This window comes from Anthonomus grandis, chromosome 1 (assembly GCF_022605725.1).
Source record: "Anthonomus grandis grandis chromosome 1, icAntGran1.3, whole genome shotgun sequence".
Lineage (NCBI taxonomy): Eukaryota > Metazoa > Arthropoda > Insecta > Coleoptera > Curculionidae > Anthonomus > Anthonomus grandis.
This window is the reverse complement of record NC_065546.1, coordinates 28447188-28467161: the sequence shown is the minus strand read 5'-3', so window position 1 is coordinate 28467161 and position 19974 is coordinate 28447188. Positions and strand designations below refer to the sequence as shown.

The window sequence follows — 19974 nt, the reverse complement described above, 5'->3', positions numbered from 1 at the left end:
ATTGTATTGGTATGCGTGAATTGTGTATCGGTTGGTCTCAATTAAATCAGAGTCGTTCCAAATATTCCAATATTCACATTAAGCTTAATATTTAATTACAGAATAAAAAACATGATGCATCTTCTATCAAAACACTTTACTACATATACTGTCTCTACAATGTGTGTCGTACGTGACTGCGTTGCCACTTGTTATGGGTCAACCACGTTGCTACATTCACTATTGGTCCATTCTCCCCCACGTTGAACTGGTATATTCCGCAAAAGCTCTGCTTAGTTTTCTGGATCTGTAGTACATACACTTGGCTTCACTTTTACTTGTACGAATAGTAATGACTCGCACTATATTATCTGACCCAGAATGAACTCCTTTTACTTGACCTAGTAAGCACTTGTGGGATGGAAGATCCTCTTTTAGAAGTACCAGACCATCCAAATTAATATTCGTTGAAGGCTGTCCCCATTTGTTTGAATCAGCTGAAACCGTGAGAAACTACCGATTTTTGACCTCAAAATATGGATCAAGAACTGCAATGATTCGCCTCCCAATTAAAAAGTGAGCTGCGGTTAATAGTTCAAATTCAGAAGGAGGATAAGGGATATAACGGACGAGACTTAGGAGTTCCTTCTATTTGAACTAATATAGTTTAAAAATTCTTCTTAAGTAAAAATGGTGTTTTGAATAACCCTTTTTAAATTATACTTAACCAGTTTAATATTGGATTCCCAAAGTCCATTAAATGCTGGTGGAAATGTTTGTGGAGGAATAAAGTGCTACTCCATGCGATAATCTTGGATAATTCTTTGTTTTTCCCTACAATATTTGACCCATTGTCTGAATATAAATGTGAAAGTTTACTACGTCTTGTAACAAACCTTCTAATTGTAGCAAGGAAGCCATATGTATTTGAATCTTTTAGAAGTTAGAGGTGCACAGCTTTAGTACTAAAACAAACATATGCCCCTGTATTGTTTTAGCACTTCGACCTTTACGATAATTTAAGTCCGCACCTGCAATATCAAATGTCACTCAAATACTTGCAAAATCTCCCATAATAATATGAATAACAATCTTTGCTAGCTTTGGTATTTCAAATTTATTTAAAAATATTGTTTCTTGTAGCTACTCTTCCTCATTACTTAAAAAGAATTATTCCATTTAACTAATTCCATAGGACCTAAACCACGTATTGCAATTCTATTGGTATTTACAGAGTTCCAAGCTTAACTTGGTAAACTTTCTTATTTCGGATACTTTATTGCGTACAAACACACACAAACACAGAGGCACCAAATCGATCAAGGGGTATATGTAGCCAATGTAAGATTATCTGGGCTTCACACCATAGAAAGTAACTTAGCTATAGATTTTAATGGTGCTACCTTTGTTCTTAAACATAGCAAATAAACATTTAGCTTTTCTTGATTGTCTAAGCTACGGAGATAAATAACAGCACTATATGCTTACTGCGAAGAATTACTGAATCCATGACGTATTTCAATACTCGAATTCGGTTGTACGTTTTTCCCGTTCGTTAGGTGTGAATTAAAAGAATAGAAAATGTCAATTAATTTATTTGCACACTTACACTACTAAATACGATCACTATATCTACTATTTAAATCTCGCGCCAATATTTTGAACTTTACTAAACTGACAACTGACAACTATCGACCAGCCGTAAGGTCCTTACATACTCGGCAGAACGTTATTTTGAAAGATTCTCGCTGACCTTCGAAATGTCGTGCACTATGCCACTTGTATCATTCCGGAATGACGGTGAATCAGCTGGTTTCTCGGTCTTTACAATATTATGGAATTTTTGATGTTTCCACATAATTTTGTGATTCTCAAGAACATTTTTAGATTATTCTAATTCAATTATTATAGTGTTAGATAAAAAAGAAACAAACTCACTACAGTATATTTTCAAAGTTATATTTTCAATTAAATCACTAAATTACTTAAAACTAAATAATATTAATTTACTTATCGAAGTACGGTAAATTTGATTTTGTGATTTGAACACAGACGGTGTTTAATACGAGTGTGTCGAGGTATCATTCCCTAGTGGGGTGATCTTCGTACAACCGCTTGCGGTCTGCATTTTTAAGGTATGCGCAGGTTCTTTTTTTCCTTTTTTTTCATTTTAAACAAAAGGAATTCTTATCTGAAATAAGTAAACCGAGCATCGAATATTAGAATTTATTGAAAATAAAACAAATTATATATCGGTTTCTAACACCGCCAATTCTGACACAGGCTTCGCTCTCGAAGCCCACTTTTGTGGATCTGCTTACGAAACATTGCCTTCAGTAAATGTGATAGCGTCCTCACCGATGATGTAAATAGAAAAGAAGAAAAGAAAATGTAAATACAATAGAACCCCATTTTTAACCTTTAGTCGTCATACACATACATAAACATTGCAAAGCTTCCATGCTTTCAACACTTACACATTGACAACAGTGCAAAGCTTCCATGATTTCAATACTTATACATTGACAACAGTACAAAGCCTCCATGCTTTCAACACCTATACATTACCAACAGTGCAAAGCTTCCATGCTTTCAACACTTATACATTGACAACAGTGCAAAGCGTCCAGGCTTTCAACACTTAAACATTAATTTAATTCATTCTAATAATACTACAAACTGTTATTCAAATCAACATTTACATTTTACATTTTCAACATTTACATACTTACAACATTTATATTTCTAACACGTGACATAAATGTTACATTTTACAGAGTATTTTACCAACCTTGTATCCATGTTGATCTGTTCATTATCTTTTTCTTCATCGTTGTCTAGAATATCCAGCAAATCAGTCATATTCATGGAGAGGGACCAATCAGTCGGTCATATCTTAACTGCTCCTTAGCAGCTTTAGTAATAGTGGTCTTTTCAACGCGCTTTAGCTCATAGCGGCCCTCAGCAGTAGAACCCATTACTTCAAATGGGCCTTGAAATTCATACTTTAGTTTTCCTTGATGCATTTTATCGTCTCTGTGCATTAATACAAATTCTCCCTTGGCAAACTCAATATTATTACGACGCTTTTGGTTAGCACTGATCAAAGCATTTTTAGATTGATTAAGTTGGTCGTTTATTCTTTTACGATCCAAGTCCATACTTCTGATGGGTTGAATGTCTTTATTTAGGTTTTTAAGCAAACTTTGAATCAAAGGGGTTGAGCCATCTATCCCAATCAAAGCTCTTAAGGGTGACGTTTGATTAGATTTTTGTAGAGTTGAGTTTAAAACAAGTTGTATCTTCCAAAGTCCTTCAGACCAATCTGATTTAACACTTGTTGCCACGTGTATGAGATTCATAAATGTGCGCATATAGCGTTCCACTTGTCCATTAGAACGATGCACATCTGGTGTTGTGTAATGATAACCTATTCCAAGACTATCTAAGTATTGAGGAAGGCTTAGATTTTTAAAGTTGGTATAATGATAATATGATAATCTGTTGCGGCGTTCCAAATAAAGAAATACAATTCTGAATCGCAAGTCTGGTCTCATCAGCTTTCAACGTTTTTAAGGGTTGTAGCAAGCAATATTTCGAAAAGGCATCTAATAAAACAAGAATATGTTTGTGTCCTTCGGAGGTCTTTTTTAATGGTCCAAGACACAGGCAAAACTTGCATTGATGCAGTAGGTTTGTCTACATTTTTTATTAATCCTTGGAGAGTCTCAGATCTGGGTTTATTTACAGCACAAATTAATCAGTGTTTAATGTACTTTCTAACAAATGAACGTAGTTTTGGGAACCAAAAATGTTTTCTAATGGATTCAATAGTTTTGTTCATTCCGATGTGGCATTGTTCATCATGGAAAATACGTAAGACGCTAAGTCTACTTTGCCTCGGAACAAATGGTTTCATACATGTTCCATCAGGAGTCGTAACAGCATAATGAAGCACACCATCTTTAAGTAAATATCTTGTTAGATCCAGTCGGCCCTCCTTCGAGTCTTCAATTCATTGTCGAATCTCAGCATCACCCCTTTGTTCTACATATATCCAGTTTTCTTTAGCAGTCAAGCGGCGCACTATTACCGGATTTTTGGCTATTTGGAACATCTGAAATACGAAAAATACGGGAAATTTTTTTGCGAACTACACGTGTCCCTAATAGGTCTGAAGTCGTTGATATTTCTGGATCATTGTATAAGTTACGTCCGATAATAACGTCATAATCAAGAATGTAGTCTGGTACTACGTGAAACAGCATTTAGAGCAGATTAGTGACAACATCCGATATCTGTACAATCGCATTAAATTCTTGGTTAACAGTAATGCTTCCAGCAAGTATTCCTTTTAATACCTTTTTGTAAGAACTTTGGTAAATGACGCTCAGCTATAAGAGATACATCAGCTCCTGAATCAATAATTCCAAGGTAATCTTGTTCATCAATCCTAAACTTTTGTAGCATTACGTCTTTGTCAGAATTACGATAATTTACTTTTTTGCGCTTTTTAATATTTTGTCGCGTAAAACAGTTATCTATTTTGTGGTCAGTTTTAGCACAAAATGAGCAGGTAAGCCCTTTCGTGTCTTACCTACTTCCAGCAGGTGTAGTAATTTGATTACTTGGAACAGATAAGGAACAATGTCGTTATACGTGTCCTATTTTCCACAACCCTTAATTCTGTTAGATGACCTTCCAAAATCTTTTTGAAAAGATTAACGAGAATTTTCACGAAAGCGTTTCCTTGATGGCTCCCCAGAGGCGGTTAAACTATTTGAGGTCAAAGGTTTCTCTGCTTGTGAAGGTTTAGTTATAGTGCTCAAAAAAGTCAACAATTCCGATATTTTTCGGAAGTTTAAATTAGTCGCTGTAGTTTGAACATCTCGCTCTTTTAGTCCGTGTTTAATTAATTCTACGAGGTCAGCTTCCTCCCAATTAGCTCTTAAATTCCTTAACATACCCGCCTTTTAGAAAACGTAAGCATCGTATGTATTACAGGAGTTTGAGTTAAGCTCTGCGGCTTCTAAAAGTAAACGACCCAAATTTCTTCTAGGAGGGAAGCTTCAACAAAATCGCGCTGAAACGCTTCCAAACTTTTTATTTCTGGTGACCACATTTCAAACCATGTTTTTGAGACTCCCATTAAAAATCGACCCACCCTAACCAAAGTCTGCTGGTGAGTCCATTCAAATTCGTTTTTAATTTCTGATATTTCAGACAACTATTTTCTTGCGTCAGTAGTTTCGGGCTTAAAAAGTGGTAAATCAATTTGTTCCGGTGCTGTTTTTGTAGATTTTATGGCCTTTACCAATTGAAATAGTAATTCCTCCATTCTCATAGGTTTTCTTAAGAGATAAAACAAAAAAACAATAAAATAAAATAAAAATAAAAATTAAAAATCTAATCTATCGCTACTAACGTTTAATTTTTTTTAGTCGAAAAAGTTTAAGAAAAAAACACAATAAGCACCAACAATGTTATCAAACAAAATAAATTCTTCAGGATTGAATTCCAGAAACAAGATCGTAATTTTTGATAACAAGGATAATCACATTATGTCTATTTTTGAGAAATATCTGTCGAATACAGATATTAAAGAATTCATTTTCCATAAACTGCTAGTTATCTTAAATATTTTAATATTAACAACATTAGGTGATATTTATAATTTTAAGCCTAATTCTTCTTGTTTGAGTTTACAACAAAACACGTCGTAGAAAATGCCAGAAAAATTTAAAAAAACAAAATACTGCGTTTTAGTACTTACGTTCTCTTCAGTCAACGGGAAAAAAGTGGGTAGAAAGTACAAATCCCACTTCTGATGAGTTTCTGAAAGAAACACACTACAGTATATTTTCTATTAAGGTAAATCACTAAATTACTTAAAACTAAATAATATTATATAAAACTAAATAATTTACTTATCGAAGTACGGTAAATTTAATAAACACAGACGGCATTTAATACGAGTGTGTCGAGGTTTCATTCCCTAGTGGGGTGATCTTCCTACAACCGCTTGCGGTCTGCATTTTTAAGGGTATACGCAGGGTATACGCTTTTTTTCCTTTTTTTTCATTTTAAACAAAAATAATTCTTATCTGAAATAAGTAAACCGAGCATCGAATATTAGAATTTATTGAAAATAAAAGAAATATATCGGTTTCTAACAATAGATAAAAGATTTGCAAAAATACAGCCTCAATTTTTCTTTACTTTTATTTGTTATGGCTTGATGTTTCGTTTCGGATTTGAGACTTGAAGAAGTCTCAAATTTTTATCAAAAAGTTTTTGAAGAGAAAGCTGTTAAGAAAATTACGACTAAATTAAAACTTTTTGAAATATATACCAAAATACGAACCTGGGATACAAATAAACACGCGAACAAGGCAACAGTTACATAGTTCAATTTTTCATCAATTTTTTTGCGTATTTATATCCTGTATATGGTTCGTATTTTGTTGCATTTTATCATTTGTATTTTCTTAGAGTTATATTCGTAAAGTAAGAGCTATCTGAAGAAGTCTCAAATCAGAAAGGAAACGTCATGCCATAACAAATAAAGTAAAGAGAAATTGAGGCTTTATTTTTGGCAACCTTTTATTTATAAAAAAAACCTATGCCCTCGGCCTGGAACCTTCACTTCAACTCCTAATTCAATTGAAGAACACACAACTTCTGAATTAAAATTTTAACCAAAATTAGTGAAAGACGTAAAAGTCTCAACGGATTAAATATTTTGGTTATACTCGATAATAAATTTGACTTGGTATCAGAGACCGAGGTATCCAGAATTTAATTTCCAATGTCTTTATTTGTTGATCATCTCCAAAATTTAAAACACTTAAGGATTCTGCGTAGTTTCTCCATAAGGCTAATACCTCAGGACAATTCGAAGTCCTTTTCCATAATAAAAACCACCTGGACTACAGAATACTAGAGATTTCACCATAACTATCGAATGCTTCTGCAATATTATCAAATCCCGTTATAAGGTCATCCACCTAATAATTTTTTAAGCTTTAAGAAGCTTATCCTGATTTTCAAAACCAAGTTGCTTAAAAAATCTGATTGCTAAGATACGAGAAGTGACCATTCCATAAGTTACAGTATTCAGCAGAAAAAAGGACAGTGGTTAATTTGCATCATCCCTTCACATAATCTTTTGTAAGCAACAATTTTTGAGATCAACGAGAATTTGACGATACATTTTTTTCTATGTCTACTGTAACTACAACTTTATGTTCTCGAAACCTTAATGAAATATGAAAAATATTATTTTGTATGGGAGGACTTTTGTACTGAATCCCTAAGAACAAATCGACCTTCGAAATTTTTGTAGTGGCCATTAACTCTAACAGACTAACAGTATTACTAGATTCCTCTACCTCCCACAATTTTTTCAGTAGTAATAAATAAAGAATTGACTACAGTTTGTTCCAGAACTTTTATTTATTTATTATTTATTTATTGTAAAAATAACATAACCAAATTGAGTATTTTGTAATAAAGGCAAGTTCTTTCCCAAAGAAATCTTTATCGATAATCTTTTTGCTTTTCGAATGGGGAACATGAAAAGTCGAAGGAAAATCATGAAAATTACTAAAAACATACTGAAACACGTTGTCTGTATTTTCTAACGTTAGCTACATACCTAAAATGACAACCCTTGACATTAGAAGTGCCCACGCATCAAATTAACAGTTCTACACAAATACACAAACGTTGGCACATTTATATTATTGTGAAACCTTTACAGATTGTTATTTTATTGTTTTGCAGGAAAATCTGCGATCCTCACTTAACAGCCTTCGAACCAGAAGCGATGGGAAATCTCGTGGAGGGAATGGATTTCCACAAATTTTATTTTGATAATGGTATTATTATTAACAAATGTTGCCTATATTCTTCTTTATAACATATAATATTATAGTGCTGGGCAAGAACTGCAAAGCAGTTAACACAACAATTCTAAATCCACACGTGCATTTGCTAGGTGAAGATGCCGCTTGCATCGCATACGTTAGGCTAACGCAGTATATTGATAAGTGAGTGTTTTGGTGTATATTTTTTTATTGTAATAAATAATAAAATATTTTTATTTAGACATGGTCAGGCTCACACACACCAATCGGAAGAGAGCAGGGTGTGGCACAAGAGAGACAACAAATGGCAAAATGTTCACTTCCACCGTAGCGGCGGAAACGGGGGCGCAGCTTTTGGTTTCAGTTCGCAGCATAAATAAGAAAAACAGCCAAAAAAAGACAAACTTAAGAACATAAACAAATGAAAAGCGAAGATTACTGTCAATACAGTTTCTTTGTAACTCAATCCTTTTAACTCTCTTTGTCTCAGTTTCCGTTTTGGCGGATCTCGGAGCTTGAAATATATATTGTCATCGAGTAGTTATAAGTACAGGGGGTGAAAGTCCGAATTATTAAAGGGGTTGGAATTAAATTTTAAGACTGGTAGAAATTTATCATTTATCGAAGGTATTGTAATAAGGCTTTAATGGTAATATATATTTTGAGTTCTCGGAGAGAAGCAGAATAAGCCGTGATGCGTGAATAGATTTTTTTGTATTCCTTTACTATACACGGCGTCCCACGATAAATTGCTTTTCGAGATATTGATCAGCGTACCTCGTCGAGGACGCCTTGTATAATACTCTGGATATCGGAATACTATCGTATCTCCAAATAAAGTTGTATTTTTAGCTAGCAATATTTTTACCTTCGGGCATTTTAAAATAAAATGTTCGAATGTGTCTTATAAAATTCGTTCTTGAACAGTTTTGATAACTTCCTCTTTCCTAATTAATGGCAAAGCGGATGCTACCAAGACTTTATTTGTATTTATCGCTGTTGTTGACACTACTGTTCATCACACCAACATAATTGTAAGTACTTATAGTAGAATATAATATATTAGCCAAACATTTTACTTAATAAACGGATTTAAAAAAAAATATTTAAATAGCTTAAAATGAATTTTTTAATGTCGTTATTTTTGCTTATAATTAATATGAAGGAAGAAAATATTTTTTTTGTTTAGTTGAATCATTTCTATATTCACTATAGACATGATTATTTGGGAATTAACGACCTACTTTCTTTAACAGAACCCATGCATTTAAATAATGCGATAAGTATATTTTGAATAGTTATATTTATTTGATAAAAAAACTGGTAGTTTTAGTCCAAGAAAGGCTCGTTAATTTCTCTAATGTAACAAATTCTGACATTTTATTTATATACGGGGAGTTCAGCAATTACAAATATCAAAAAGTAGGTTTTGAAATATTGGCAACATTACAAAGTTATATAGTAGTCGATGTTAAAAAATGTTAATTGTTACCTACTTTTGGAAAAATTTGCTGAAAAATTACCCTGTACTTATATTAAAAAAAATTATTAAAATGGTTTGTACTTATTTTAATTTATATAAATCGAATAAGTTGATCTCCTTCGATATTCTCTTAACTGAAATTAAATGAGATTGCAGGTTGTAGAGCATTCTCTAACAGCAAAAAGTACGGTATTTACCAGGACGGCAAAATACATACTTACACGATATTGATAACTATTTATTAATCAAGCAATTATAAAAATGTAAAAACAGTTATAAAAATGTAGTTGTATAAATTTAAATATCTCAAAAAGTAGTAGTCTTACTTAGGTATGTACCGACATTTGAGTAAGTAACAATTTCAAATTACAACCACTTGAGAGAAATAAATGAGAAATAACTGCATAATGGCTATTTCTTTAGTGTACCATTTTAATTCTATCAAGTTGAATCAAATTATAATAAATACATGATTAATTGCATATATAATTTAAAAAAAAAGTTAAATAGCTGCATATCTGCTTATATTGAGAGTAGGTATCATTTCAAAATAGTGCTTTTAGTTTTTTAATTGTTCAGGCTGTCTCTATTCTACACCTTAGTTCTCTATCTGAATTTAGTTTCGGTGATATAACATCTGAGGTATGAACTTAAACTCTGAGTTACACTGTCTGTATCTTTTGTATCAATCTGCCTTGCGCAACGGGAAAAAGAATTTAAAAAAGAATCGGCAACATTATGCTACATAAAAAACTGTTTTTTTTTCACGTAAACTTTGCAATATCTTTTATATATATTGTCCTATTTAATAAGTCAAATTCTTTTACATTTCATGTAAATAAAGACGATTGCAGGCTGATATATAACCAAAAAATTCTTTGAAAATAAAAGATGGGTTTCTCAAAGAAGGAAAATTTCTTAAGTGCACTATATTAATATTTTGGATATGAATAGATACCGGATGATCAGAAATTAAACTCAAAAGTCATATTTAGACTTTAAAATATTCTTTGAAATATTCACAATTTTGTATGAATATATTCGAAAAATACCGCACCTTAAATAAACAGATTCAGATTTCTGTACATAGCAGATTCTGCTCCTTAAGAAAAGAACTTATTAGATAACAATGAGGCCATCAATGTATAAACTAACTCTCAAGTGTGACAATACTAAAATTTAAATTTACGAATAATTACGGATATTTACGGATTATCAAACGGCACTGTAAATATATGTTTTTTAAACATAACCAACTGAAATATGTAAAGAGTTTAAGTCGATAACACAAAAATTAATTTGTCGAGCAATATTGTAAGTAAATGATCGTTTGATAAAGGTATGATGGCCTAATGTTTTTTATAATAACCCCACAATGAATGCCTCAGTCTGTGGTTAGACATATTTAGCCACTTTAGTTCATTTAATGTATGTGATACATAATCTCGTCTGCAAATACCAAAAATAAATCAAATACATAAATTCTGTCATAGTCCAAGCACCAACCATAGACAATAATACAATGAGGTAAAAGAGACACTGCTTTAAGTGTTTCGTTAATTTTAATTTTGAGTTCTTTTAACTCATGGAGTAAAAATGAAAAGTAAAAAGACTTGTTTACCATCCACGCATAGATGGTACTTATAATGTCGCAGTATTAAGTAAAATCAGTATGTATATTGTTAATAAACAAGAGCCCAGAATACTGCCTTGTGGAACGCCGACATTTTACCATAAATTTCAAACCTCTGAAATCACTCAGATTTTAAAAGAATCACTGCTACCTCACTGAACCATACATAACGCAAAATATGATGATCGACACAATCAAAGGCCTTACTATAATCTAATATCAAATCTTATAGTCCTATAGTCTTAATATCAAGGCCTTCAATTTACCCTTATCACGTTCAGCAATAATTTAATCAATTACGTCAATCATAGCTTAAGCACAACTGTAACCCACCCTAAAACCAGATTGCTTAGAAGACACAATTAAATTCTTCTCTAAAAAGTGACGTATTTGATGTTCCAGAATTCGTTCTAGTACTTTGAAAAGGGTAGGTAAAATTATGCACGAATATAACATTTTATCAAAGGACTTAAAATAGATTTGCTGATGAAATTCAGATCCACAAAAACCCTTATAAAACAGTGTTAACGATAAAAAGTTTCAAACAATTTAGCGACGTTAGGGTCAAAAGTTTTTTTCGCGAAGATAAATACATAATGCACATGCAATAAAATACATCTGTTCTCTGATGGCCTCAGTTATGTCAATCACGACCAATCCAACGATATGTCTAAACATTTTTTGTCCTATATGCAGCTGTTCTAAATATTTTTTTTAGTTAAAAATGTACCTAATTCTTTATATTATATATAATTCATTTATTATAATGCGATTAAAATTAAAAACAGATGTTTTACTAAGTGCGATTTAATTAATTCGTAAAAATGGAACAAGAATATTACGCTCGTACACTATAGAAATAGTAGTTATTTTTTATTTATTTCATGCAAATCCGTTGCCAATTCTGGTATATACCTGACGACTTTTTTTTTTGCAAATTTAACGCGCAAAATTTTTTAATAACAAGTTTTTGCAGTAGGACTAATACTATTGAGTTATTATATTTATTACTATATTTATATTTATACTAACAGTTAAATTATTTATAACTTTTCTTTGCCTGTTCTGATTAAAAAATAGCTATCAAAATCGTGTTCAGCATCTTAAAAAAGATAAAATAAGATGACATTAAGATTAAGCGATTTTCAATAATGTTATTCTAAAGTATAAAACCATAGAGAAATAGTTCGAGACCTATCTCGAACCGGTGTTAGGAAACTCGAATCGGTGTTAGAACACCGATGGTTTCGTTCCAAAATACAGGATGTCGAAATTTTTCAAAAGAATCGAATTTTTTCCTATACGATTTTAGCGATTTTAATTAAATTTTTTGGTTTTAAATAATAGGTGGTGAGGCCACTTTTTAAGGAATTGCAGGTGATTTCAACTCTTCTGCAACTTGCGGCACATGTGTGTTAATTTAAAAAAAAAAAAAGGTACGCCACTGCTTTTTTGGGAAAAAAAATCTTTAAAACATTTGAATTTTTACGCTACAACGATCTAAGTTTTTTTTGACACAGCGAGAAGGTCAAGATCATTACGATGAATAAATAGTGTTTCTATAAGTGTTTCTATGCATTTTCACACATTTTCTGCACCTGTTCTCTGGTGGGCATAGAGACTTCTTATATGACAAAAAAGTCTAGAGGTGTCAAATCAGGTGATCTTGCTGGCCAAGGAACTGTGTCCATCTTGTAGGTTTGGTCTAGGAAAGCCTTTAGTTTACTTTTTTTGTAAAGTAAAGTAAAACGTAATAACGTAAAACGCTCTCTAATATCACACCGATAACGTGTGAGTAAGTGAAATCTTGACCTTTTTTTTATTTGTTGACGAAACAGTTACCTATTTGTAAAGAAAAAATGCAAGTTCGATGCTAAATTAATCTCTTATCTTTAAATATCTTACGAATTATTGGTTAAGCACTTTCGGACCTTAAATAAGATTTCAAGAACTGTAAATCTACCATTAAATGTGGTTCATTTTATTTAGGTAGATTAAAAGTGCTCCAACCAAAATGGCAATGACTACTAAACTATTGGGGTCTGAAACTATTTCTCTATGATTCCTGTGTATACTCTAGCATTTTCGACAAGTTGAACTTATATAGTTATCTCCCCAAATAAACCATTCTAGTTTCTCAAGAGGATAAAGAAGAGAACTGATTTAACCTTTGAAATCTCGAATATACGTGACTGCCCCACACGATCCCTCGAACGTGAATTAAGTAATTTTGCTCTTATAGAGCAGTTTATTGTATGGACATGACAAAGGGACTGGTGAGGGCCTCCGCGTATCACGTTTAAATATTAAATATGTCGATGTAGAATTTTTCAGTGTATAGCGATAATTTACATGAATTTACTTAGTATTATCACACACTATGCTTAAAATAAATAAGGGTGAATTTCGAGTTTCCTTGCTAAGCTTAGACTTATTGATTTATGATGGTACCAAACTGAAATCGGATTATTGTAGATAACACACGCTTTTTTTGACTATTCCGAATTAAAATAATCTATTTTGGAATAACTCGTACTATACGTAAATATCTAGTATAAGCTTATCATTTGGAAATACCATTTTCAACTTTGACTGTTATAATAAATTAAGGCATAAAAAGTGTTTTAAGCTCTCTAATATTACAACTCACTATAGGTTTTGAGACAGTATGCGCTCTCTTGATTTTTATTTACTTGCTGTTCGAGATAAACATTTTGGAACTTCCTTATGGAAAGCTGCCTATTTTTTTTTAACTCAACCATGTAAAAAGCCAGACTTAAATAAATTTACTTGCTAATTAATATATTGATATATAGTGTAATTACTACTTAAAACATATTCTTCTCTACTATACAGAGGGCCGTGGTTCTCATAAAACTCCATCGGGGATATTTGTCTAGTTACAATTTCCCATAAAAATGAACTAGCCTGATGCCTTGTCCAATGTTATTTTACATTTTGTTGCGATGAATGCCTCAAAGGCATATAGTGCTTAATAATTGTATTTTTTAAAATATTATACACTCTAAATCACTTTTTAGATTTTTGTTATGTATAAATTAGATTGTTTTTGCTATTATCGTGAAACACCACACAATATGTGTACCCACTTATTATATAATTAAAAGTCGATATAAAAGAAACTATTGTATTGTAGTGTGATTATATTATATTATAGATAATATGATTGCCACTGTTTTTGTATTATATAGAAATTTTTTTTAGTTTCTTTTTTGTTAACTTTATTGATGTTAAACCTTTCAACTTTTATATAAGATTAAAGATTTTGCTTATCTCGACGATGTAATCTGTTTTCCCCTTACAATCAAGTGTTTCAGTAAAAACTACTTTTATGGAAATTTAATATATATAAAAAGTATAAAAGCGAGTTTTCTTTCGTAAACATACCTTTACTATAAATTGGGAAAGTTATATTCTTCTCGATATTCCTCGTATTTTAGCTAGCTACTCTAGCTTACAAATAAAGATGCTGGACTCTACCTGAGCATTTTCAAAAGCAAAAACAATGAAAATGTAGCATCTACATCCAATGAGTCTAGGGAGAGTACTTTATATAGCAATTTTAGCAGTCTAAGTGTCCAGAGGACCCTTAGAAAAAATGGAAATCGACAATGCAGCAAATGCAAACCAAATGCTTAAACACCCCGTAAATAGACTAAAAAACTTATCCTGCCATGCTCCAGCCGCAATGTTGCCATCTAAAGGTATAGTCAGAGGTATTCTCCTGGAAGTAACAGACGAAGAAATAATCTAAGCTGAAACGACAGCGAGATTCCCTCATATTAAAGCGTTTTTCCCGTTCGTTAGGTGTGAATTAAAACAATTCAAAATAGTCAACTAATTTATTTACACACTTAAGTACGATAACAGGATTATTTACGACTCACTCACTACTAGAAATATTTATTTTTACTGTATTTATCGCAACTATTTAAATTTCGCGCATTGGCGCGAATCGGAAATTGATTCCGAACTTGAATTCACAAAGTGACGACAACTGACAACTATCAGGGATGCGGTTCCTTATATACTCGGCAGAACGTTTTTCCGGAATTCACCAACCTTTGAGACGTAGTGCGGTATACTAGTTGTATCATTACGGACGGAGAATCAGGTGGCTTCTCGGTGTTTACAATATCGTTACACCGCACCCTCCCTAAGCTCATTTCCTCCCCAATTGATTTTAAAGATGGTAGAGATCGCTATCGGCCAAAGGAGCCCCTCTTGCAACTGGACCTCTTGTAGAAATAACAATCAACGGTTTTCTCCAGAGAACATCGTTGAAGAATATAATAATACCAGAATAGCATGCCTGTAGACCTGAAGACCACTTGTATCATGTTACGATTCATCCTCCAATGCAGGTTATCGAGTCGGCATGCGAGTTTGGGAATTGCTAGGCTTCTTAGATCCTCGGAAGCAACTCCTTTCTTTAGAGAACACAAAGCGTCCTTATAGATTAGCTTCTGGTATAGCGCCTCTTATGTAAGTGTGTCTCTTTATGTAACCTGGTAGAAGATACCAGTCTCTTCAACGGTTATTTTGAGTGCTTGCCCAATTTTGGGGATAAACCAATGCAGCTCTTGAATTTTTCCAAACTTTCTATCGAAAACCTCAGCTATTCCTCAAGACATTTGTAAATTCTTTTGCACACAATGTGCCAGGGCATACTTATCTGTCGCAGTAACCAAGTCTTGCTGCACTTCACAGGTCAAGCCGTACCGACTCTTTTGGCCATTAGAATGATGGGCCATGGATTTATCGAATGTCAAATCCGACTCTGCTTGGATTTGATGCAGGTCAACGCCTTCGTGATTTTCAAAATAAGGAGCCAGTAGATTAAAGTCAATGACTCGAGCTTTACCCCTCGGCGGCTTTTGTATTCTGTAAAGACCATCATTCGCGATCAGACTTCCAAAACTTTGTATGGCCCATCCCAAGGTGTTTGACGTTTCGGTGACAGACCCTTTCATCTCTTACGGTCATAAAGCTAAACCAAGTCATCGTTGTTGTACCTCTCGTCTTTGGGATTGACATCATATGCGTTCTTTATTAGATCGGGTGACGTCTTGAAAAGAAATGTTCACTTAATTATATATGAGATCCGTTTTCCTACACAGCCCAGTAACGTAGTCCTAGGAAACCTATCCCAGTCTCTTATTGGTGGCTAGAGACTGCTATGCCCAAATAACGATTAATGGTCGTATTCATTCGTTCGAAATCCGACATTTAGGCATAACAATTTGCCTTCTTTCCTCTTTGCGGTCGTGGTCAATTATTTTCCACCGCAAGAGTTGGTTTTCCAAAGTTAGAGAGTTCCATTGTGACTTGACATTAGGAGGATACTTGACAACTTTTTTCCAAATTGGCTGTTTCCTTTCCCTTGTTCAGGCTAGAACTATCTGGACATCGGAATCTTTCTCTTGGTCTCTTATAAGATCCCCATTTGGCCAAGTATTATCGACGATGGTGGTTCTCAACAATTGAACTTGTTTCTCCTCTGCTCGCTGACAATATTTGCAGTCCTTTGGATAGGGTCTTCTTGATAGAGCATCTGCATTTCTATGGATTCTCCCTTTTTGATGTTCAGTGTCAAAGTCAAACTTCCATAGCCCCTCTATCCATCTTGTTTTAAAAGCAGCAAATGTTTACTATTTGCTGATGACCTAAAATTTTGGTAACTTTTTGCAGGATGACTTGGATTGCCTTTTCACTTGGTTCAACATAAATACAAGATAGCAAGTATACAACAAATAACCATACTATTAAATATGTCTCTTCTATAAAAGACTTGGGTGTCGCTTTTTATCAGAGGTTGTCTTTTGTCTAACATATTAATAATAATGCCATGAGGGCTTTCAAGTTGCTAGGTTTGTTATTAGAAATTGTAATCATCTCTTAGTTGAAGCAACCAGATTCGTTTATTGTTTCCTAGTTAGATCAATCTTAGATACATACTAGTCTCAGGTATGGTCCCTTATCATCAAATTCATATTAACACTCTTAAAAGGGTTCAGCATACATGCTTGAGACATTGTCCCTTTCTTTTAAGTTGTATAACATTTAATGTTCTATATCAGGGGCTTAGACATCATGCACCAGGGCTTAGAATTCAAGCCTTTTGGTTAAGTATCAAACAAACAAAAAACCACTAACCAAAAGTCTAATTTTGATCGAAAATTACCCTAGAAATGCCCATTATTTTCATTATAAACGACATTTCAAGATGGTTTTAGATCTAAATTTGAGTTCATTATTTGGATTTGTTTCAATGTTTTGTTCGGGTTGTTACCGTATAATGAGAATATCAAGTTGTCATGGGTAATTTGGTTAGTGTTAAAGTAAACCTTTAGATTATATAGAGGTTTATGGCTGATCTTTGCAATTTATCTTAAGTTAATTTTATAGGCAAGCATTAAAGAGGAAAATGTTTACTTACGTTTTTAAGGTCAATAGTTAAGCTTAGTTTTATCACTTTATTTTTCTCGTTATATAAGAGAAAACCCCTCACAACATTTGTCAAAAATGAGTTCCATTGAAAAACAATCAATGAGTTTTCTAAATAAGTATCTAATATTTATATTGAGAGATATCAAAAGATCTCTTGCTTTGTGTTAAGTTGATAGCTTGGTAATTGTGTTGTTATATTATGATTTTATATATTTTCTTATTGTTAGTGTTCTCTTATATTGAATTTCATTTGTATTATATGATTACTACTATTAACCATATACAATGTTTATAATCTTGTAAGTTTGCAACATTTAATGTCGTTTTCGCGTATATTCAATAAATAAGTAAATCTAAATAAAATCCATATTTCAGAAGATCATCTGTGTGCAAGAGCTTTGATCTCACTCCAAGTTAATTGTATTGTTTGAAAGACAAATTGTTGCATTTTTTATATTTTTTTAATAATTTCAAAGAAAAAATGCGTGGAGCAAGAGGCCTGTGACAATCAACAATCACTTCTAAGCGACAAAACTCAATTAGATCGACTAAAAACTGTGTCTTAAGCCGAATTTACACGTATCAAGTAGCTTGAGCAAGTTACTAAAGCAAGTAACTAAAAAAATATGTATTTCTATTTAGTTGTGTCTACACACATTTTAGTAATTTGGTTTAGTTCTCGTTTTTTAATATGGCGGCAACAGATATTCGTGCCTCTGTGAAGAAATATGTTTTGGATATATGTGGTGAAATATCAGATATAATTTTATTAGTGACAAAATTAACAAAAATCATGAAAAGCGTTGTTGGGTACGAAATTGGCTGGGTCGGAGAGAAACTCATGGTGCTTCTTCTACTTTGCTGAGAGAACTTGCTAATGAAGATCTTTTGGAATATAGAAATTGTATGAGGATGACGAAAGAACGATTTGACAATTTGCTAAATAAAATTTCCTCAAAAATTACTAAAAGTGATACCATAATGAGGGCTGCTATTCCACCCAGAATAAAATTAGAGATCACATTGGCTTATTTAGCGACAGGAAACAGTTACAGAACTTTGCAGAGATTATTTCGTGTGTCAAGGCCTGCAATTTCCAACTTTATACCTGAGGTATGCGATGCCATTTATGAAGCTCTTCAGGAATATATAAAGGTAAGTGGACTTAAAAAAAGGAAACAATCATTCTTTAAAATTTTTAAATATGGTTATATTTTTACGTACATACAATATATGAGCAACTTAACTTATATGTTGGTGAACGCTTGGCCTATGATATCTGCTTGAGAATTATTTTCGGCGGCATTATATTCATAATGGATTGAGCCATCACTCGTGGTGTTGTCATATTCATTCGGAGATTGTAGAGGTGGAGAGGTGTAAGATGGAACAGTAGTGTAGGTGGCAGCCACACTCTGACCAGAAATTACACATTCATTTACATTTGTGGCAGGCTCCTGTGTTATTATATTGTAATATTTTTATTCTGTATATTTTAGGTATATTATATATATTATATAATATAAATTACACATTCTATATATATGTATATAATATAAATTACACATTCATTTACATTTGTGGCAGGCTCCTGTGTTATTATATTGTATTATTTTTATTCTGTATATTATCCTGCGTCTGAAGAAGAATGGAAAGTAATTGAAAATGGATTTCAACAAAGATGGAATTTTCCAAATTGTTACGGTGCAATTGACGGAAAACATTTTGCCATCCATGCACCAGCACACTGTGGAAGTGATTTTTTTTAATTATAAAGGCACTAAGAGCATTATGTTGCTAGCTGTAGTAGACGATAATTATTGTTTCCGTTATATAAATGTTGGATGCTCTGGAAGGCAGTCAGACGGGGGAGTGTTCCAACAATCTTCTTTGTCTCAAGCGCTAGAGAATGGTTTATTACCAGCGGGCGGATTCATCGTAGGTGATGCATTCCCGCTGAAGGAATATTTGATGAAACCTTTTTCAAAAGTGGTACTTTCAAAAGAGCAAAAAGTGTTTAATTACCGCCTCTCACGTGCAAGAAGAATCGTTGAGAATGGTTTTGGGATTATGGTTAGTAGGTTTCGCATTTTTGAAAAGCCCATAGCATGTTTACCAGAAACGGTTGACAAAATTATCAAAACTTGTTGCGCATTACACAACTATTTGAGGATTACTTCAAGCAATAATTACACTCCGAGTGGATCTTTAGATGAAGAAGACCTAGACAGAGGTCAAATGCGATTTGGTTCTTGGAGAGATCTTAATGTCAGATTTTCCTCAATGGGGAAAGTACACAGCAATCACTCTGCAAAATCTGCAAGGAATATGAGGGATCAACTGTGTCAGTATTTTATGGGTGAAGGTGCTGTACCATGGCAGGAGAGAATGATTTTTTGAATTATTTAAATATATATTTAATGTGAATATACTTACGTTACCAAAATTATCTTGGGTAGGTCTCTTATTTTCTTCCAAAACACGTAGAAACGCATCAATTTCCTTGAACCACTTTATACTTGGGACATAAATATCTGCAA

General features: G+C 32.9%; 1 protein-coding gene and 1 pseudogene across 14 annotated transcripts in view; both read left to right on the top strand.

Annotated features, from left to right (window-relative positions):
* Positions 1 to 9431, top strand: part of LOC126736627 (calcium/calmodulin-dependent protein kinase type II alpha chain) — a 166409-nt gene extending 156978 nt beyond the window's left edge. For all 14 annotated transcript variants that reach the window (XM_050441184.1, XM_050441081.1, XM_050441098.1 and 11 more), the window contains 3 exons: positions 7765 to 7859; positions 7916 to 8030; positions 8089 to 9431. In XM_050441184.1, the coding sequence (XP_050297141.1) occupies positions 7765 to 7859; positions 7916 to 8030; positions 8089 to 8227 (349 nt within the window). In that variant the 3' untranslated portion in view covers positions 8228 to 9431. The remainder of the gene's footprint in view (positions 1 to 7764; positions 7860 to 7915; positions 8031 to 8088) is intronic.
* A 7870-nt stretch (positions 9432 to 17301) lies between these two features.
* On the top strand, positions 17302 to 19661 carry LOC126744505 (uncharacterized; annotated as a pseudogene).
* Positions 19662 to 19974: the final 313 nt, after the last annotated feature.